At 48.0% G+C, this 5,343-nt stretch overlaps 1 protein-coding gene across 1 annotated transcript in view; it reads right to left on the bottom strand.

Annotated features, from left to right (window-relative positions):
- LOC135549473 (transmembrane protein 64-like) overlaps positions 1-5,343 on the bottom strand; it is a 44,038-nt gene continuing 38,695 nt past the window's right edge. Inside the window, exon 3 of the mRNA XM_064979469.1 lies at positions 1-1,431. Within this exon, the coding sequence (XP_064835541.1) occupies positions 1,243-1,431 (189 nt within the window). The 3' untranslated portion in view covers positions 1-1,242. The remainder of the gene's footprint in view (positions 1,432-5,343) is intronic.

The following is a 5,343-nucleotide window of genomic DNA, read 5'->3' as shown; positions in this document are numbered from 1 at the left end:
TGTGCTGTACCATTTATTTATTTCATCATTTATAAATGAGTTCAACGCATTGGCCCCTGGTTCCACACTGTAGAAGAGAAGCCATTGGCCCCTGGTCCCACACTGTAGAAGAGAAGCCATTGGGCCCTGGTCTCACACTGTAGAAGAGAAGCCATTGGCCCCTGGTCCCACACTGTAGAAGAGGAGCCATTGGCCCCTGGTCCCACACTGTAGAAGAGAAGCCATTGGCCCCTGGTCCCACACTGTAGAAGAGAAGCCATTGGCCCCTGGTCCCACACTGTAGAAGAAGCCATTGGCCCCTGGTCTCACACTGTAGAAGCCATTGGCCCCTGGTCTCACACTGTAGAAGAGAAGCCATTGGCCCCTGGTCCCACACTGTAGAAGAGAAGCCATTGGCCCCTGGTCCCACACTGTAGAAGAGAAGCCATTGGCCCCTGGTCCCACACTGTAGAAGAAGCCAATGGCCCCTGGTCCCACACTGTAGAAGAGAAGCCATTGGGCCCTGGTCTCACACTGTAGAAGAGAAGCCATTGGGCCCTGGTCTCACACTGTAGAAGAGAAGCCATTGGCCCCTGGTCCCACACTGTAGAAGAGAAGCCATTGGCCCCTGGTCCCACACTGTAGAAGAGAAGCCATTGGCCCCTGGTCCCACACTGTAGAAGAGAAGCCATTGGCCCCTGGTCCCACACTGTAGAAGAGGAGCCATTGGTCTCGGAGATCTGAATGGTGAGCTGTGTTGTATAGAGAACTCTGGTTAACTCTTCCAACACACCGACAGCATCATCTGGATGTGTGTGTAACAGTTTAACATTCACCTTCTGCACCCATTTCTGTCAAGCCGTCTACTCACACAGTTTGACACGCACGTTCGATGAATCCAACATCTGCACCACACAGAACGAACTGCATTTGCCTCTGCAACGCAATGCTGCACATTGCCGTTTCATTGGAAATTAATGTAATTCTGGTGTACCAAAATGCAATGAAGCTGTCGGATGTGTTCGAAGCGTAAGTCCGTGATGAGAACACCACTGTACCTGACTACTAAACACCTGGCACCACTCAGCTGCACCTACAAGCCCCATCGATCCACACAAGCAGCATCCCTATTTGACAGGTCCTCCTCACTCCAGACTCCTCACCGTGGAAGGCACTCCTATCAGAAATCACAAATGCTACACTGGCCAATCAGTGTTCAGTTCGATCCCAGTCGCCCGTGTCCAATCAGGGTTTTGAGACATATCAGACCACGTTGATGATCCCACCCCCGGCCGACGCCCTCTTGCTGCAGTACGTGAAGCCGCTGTGATTGGTGGAAGTGCCGTTCATGTGTGATGTCTTCAGCTCCATCTGACAGGCAGCGATGGCCGCATTCAGCTCCACCTGGGCCCGATGGACCACGTAGAACATCAGACCTATACTGATGATGATCTGAGAGAGAGGGAAACAGAACCGTGTTTTAGAACCACTGATGATGAGAGGGAGAGAGCGAACCAGAGGACAAAACTATTGAGAACCATGTAATTACTGGAGAACATGAGGCCTATACAATGATCTGAGAGGACGAGGCAAGCTAACTGTCAGAAGATCCTATACTGATGAGGATCTGAGAGAGGACGAGGCAAGCTACCTGTCAGAAGATCCTATACTGATGAGGATCTGAGAGAGGACGAGGCAAGCTACCTGTCAGAAGATCCTATACTGATGATGATCTGAGAGGGCGAGGCAAGCTACCTGTCAGAAGATCCTATACTGATGAGGATCTGAGAGAGGACGAGGCAAGCTACCTGTCAGAAGATCCTATACTGATGAGGATCTGAGAGAGGACGAGGCAAGCTACCTGTCAGAAGATCCTATACTAATGAGGATCTGAGAGAGGACGAGGCAAGCTACCTGTCAGAAGATCCTATACTGATGAGGATCTGAGAGAGGACGAGGCAAGCTACCTGTCAGAAGATCCTATACTGATGAGGATCTGAGAGAGGACGAGGCAAGCTAACTGTCAGAAGATCCTATACTGATGAGGATCTGAGAGAGGACGAGGCAAGCTACCCGTCAGAAGATCCTATACTGATGAGGATCTGAGAGAGGACGAGGCAAGCTACCCGTCAGAAGATCCTATACTGATGAGGATCTGAGAGAGGACGAGGCAAGCTAACTGTCAGAAGATCCTATACTGATGAGGATCTGAGAGAGGACGAGGCAAGCTACCCGTCAGAAGATCCTATACTGATGAGGATCTGAGAGAGGACGAGGCAAGCTAACTGTCAGAAGATCCTATACTGATGAGGATCTGAGAGAGGACGAGGCAAGCTACATGTCAGAAGATCCTATACTGATGAGGATCTGAGAGAGGACGAGGCAAGCTAACTGTCAGAAGATCCTATACTGATGAGGATCTGAGAGAGGACGAGGCAAGCTACCCGTCAGAAGATCCTATACTGATGAGGATCTGAGAGAGGACGAGGCAAGCTACCCGTCAGAAGATCCTATACTGATGAGGATCTGAGAGAGGACGAGGCAAGCTACCCGTCAGAAGATCCTATACTGATGAGGATCTGAGAGAGGACGAGGCAAGCTACCCGTCAGAAGATCCTATTCTGATGAGGATCTGAGAGAGGACGAGGCAAGCTACCTGTCAGAAGATCCTATTCTGATGAGGATCTGAGAGAGGACGAGGCAAGCTAACTGTCAGAAGATCCCTACTGAGGATCTGAGAGGATGAGGCAAGCTACCTGTCAGAAGATCCTATACTGATGAGGATCAGAGAGGACGAGGCAAGCTACCTGTCAGAAGATCCTATACTGATGAGGATCAGAGAGGACGAGGCAAGCTACCTGTCAGAAGATCCTATACTGATGAGGATCTGAGAGGACGAGGCAAGCTAACTGTCAGAAGATCCTATACTGATGAGGATCTGAGAGGACGAGGCAAGCTAACTGTCAGAAGATCCTATACTGATGAGGATCAGAGAGGACGAGGCAAGCTACCTGTCAGAAGATCCTATACTGATGAGGATCAGAGAGGACGAGGCAAGCTACCTGTCAGAAGATCCTATACTGATGAGGATCAATGAAAGGTTTAATTTCTTCATCCATCCAACATGTTCCGTTTCTGTTACAGTAGCTGCCTATGGGTCTAGTAGCTGCCTATGGGTCTAGTTGCTGCCTATGGGTCTAGTTGCTGCCTATGGGTCTAGTAGCTGCCTATGGGTCTAGTAGCTGCCTATGGGTCTAGTAGCTGCCTATGGGTCTAGTAGCTGCCTATGGGTCTAGTAGCTGCCTATGGGTCTAGTAGCTGCCTATGGGTCTAGTAGCTGCCTATGGGTCTAGTAGCTGCCTATGGGTCTAGTTGCTGCCTATGGGTCTAGTTGCTGCCTATGGGTCTAGTAGCTGCCTATGGGTCTAGTAGCTGCCTATGGGTCTAGTAGCTGCCTATGGGTCTAGTAGCTGCCTATGGGTCTAGTAGCTGCCTATGGGTCTAGTAGCTGCCTAGTGAGTATACAGTACTTGAGTCCAGGACTAGGTTTAATCTGCGTCTGGGGTTTAATCTGCGTCGAGGCCACTGGCCCCTAGGGACAGACCCATGGCTCAGCTGCAGACTGAAGATAAATGTGCTACAATGCCGTCAGAACAAATTCATCCCCCTCGACTCATTCCACATTTTGTTGTTACTGAATTCAAAATGGATGAAACAGTTTCCCCCCTTCATCCATCTGCACACAATACCACAATGAAAAAGTTTGACATTTTTTGCAAAATGTATAGACAATGAAATACAGAAATATCTAATTTACATAAGTATTCACACCCCTGAGTCAATACTTGGTAAGGGCACTTTTGGCAGTGATTGTAGCTGTGAGTCTTTCTGGGTAAGTCTCTACAAGCCATCCACACCTGGAATGTGCAACATTTGCCCAATGTTCTACATTTACATTTACATTTAAGTCATTTAGTTAATTTTTACCTTTATTTAACCAGGCAAGTCAGTTAAGAACACATTCTTATTTTCAATGACGGCCTGGGAACAGTGGGTTAACTGCCTGTTCAGGGGCAGAACGACAGATTTGTACCTTGTCGGCTCGGGGGTTTGAACTCACAACCTTCCGGTTACTAGTCCAACGCTCTAACCACTAGGCTACCCTTCAAGCTCTGTCAAATTGGTTTACTGAGCATCGCTAGACAACCATTTTCAGGTCTTACCAGTTTTGTAAATCTAACTAGGCCACTCATTCACTGTCTTCTTGGTAAGCAACTCCAGTGTAGATTTGACCTTGTGTTTAAAGTTTATTTGTCCTGCTGAAAGGTGAATTCGTCTCCCACTGTCTGGTGGAATGCAGACAAACAGGTTTTCTAGGATTTTGTCTGTGCTTAGCTCCACTCTTTTGTTTCTTATCCTGAAAAACTCCCCAGTCCTTAAATGATTAGAAGCATACCAATAACATGATGCAGCCACCACTATGCTTGAAAATATGGAGAGTGTTACTCAGAAATATGTTGTATTGGATTTGCACCAAACACAACACTTGTATTAAAGGACAAAAAGTTAGTTGCAAACAGGATGTGTTGGAATATTCTGTAGGCTTCCTTTCTTTCCGGTCATTTAGGTTAGAATTGTGAGGTAACTACAATGTTGTTGATCCATCCTCAGTTTTCTCCTATAACAGCCATTAAACTCAGTAACTGTTTTAGAGTCACCATTGGCCTTATGGTGAAACCCCTGAGCAGTTTCCCTCCTCTCTGGCAACTGAGTTAGGAAGGATGCTTGTATCTTTGTAGTGACTGGGTGTATAGATACACCATCCAAAGTGTAATGAATAACTTCACCATGCTCAAAGGGATATTCAATGTCTGTTTTTAATTTGTACCCATCTACCAATAGGTGCACTTCTTTGTGGTTGAATCGGTGTTTGAAATTCACAGCTCGACCGAGGGACCTTACAGATAATTGTATGTCTAGGGTACAAAGAAGTAGTCATTCAAAAATCATGTTAAAGACTATTATTGTGGCCTCCCGAGTGGCATAGTGGTCTAAGGCACTGCAGTGCTAGAGGCGTCACTACAGATGCGGGTTCGATCCGGAGTCGCAGCTGGCCGCGACCGGGAGACCCATGAGGCAGGGCACAATTGGCCCAGGATCGTTCGGGTTAGGGTAGGGTTTGGCCGGCAGGGATGTCCTTCCCGGCCAAAGAAGACCTGTAGACAAGGTATCCTCTGACGCACCTGTAGACACGGTATCCGCTGATGCTCTGTTCTGACGCACCTGTAGACAAGGTATCCGCTGACGCACCTGTAGACAAGGTATCCTCTGATGCTCTGTTCTGACGCACCTGTAGACAAGGTA

This window comes from Oncorhynchus masou, chromosome 12 (assembly GCF_036934945.1).
Source record: "Oncorhynchus masou masou isolate Uvic2021 chromosome 12, UVic_Omas_1.1, whole genome shotgun sequence".
NCBI classification, from domain to species: Eukaryota; Metazoa; Chordata; class Actinopteri; order Salmoniformes; family Salmonidae; genus Oncorhynchus; species Oncorhynchus masou.
Note: the sequence above shows the minus strand (reverse complement) of the source record. Positions and strands in the feature narration are given on the sequence as shown.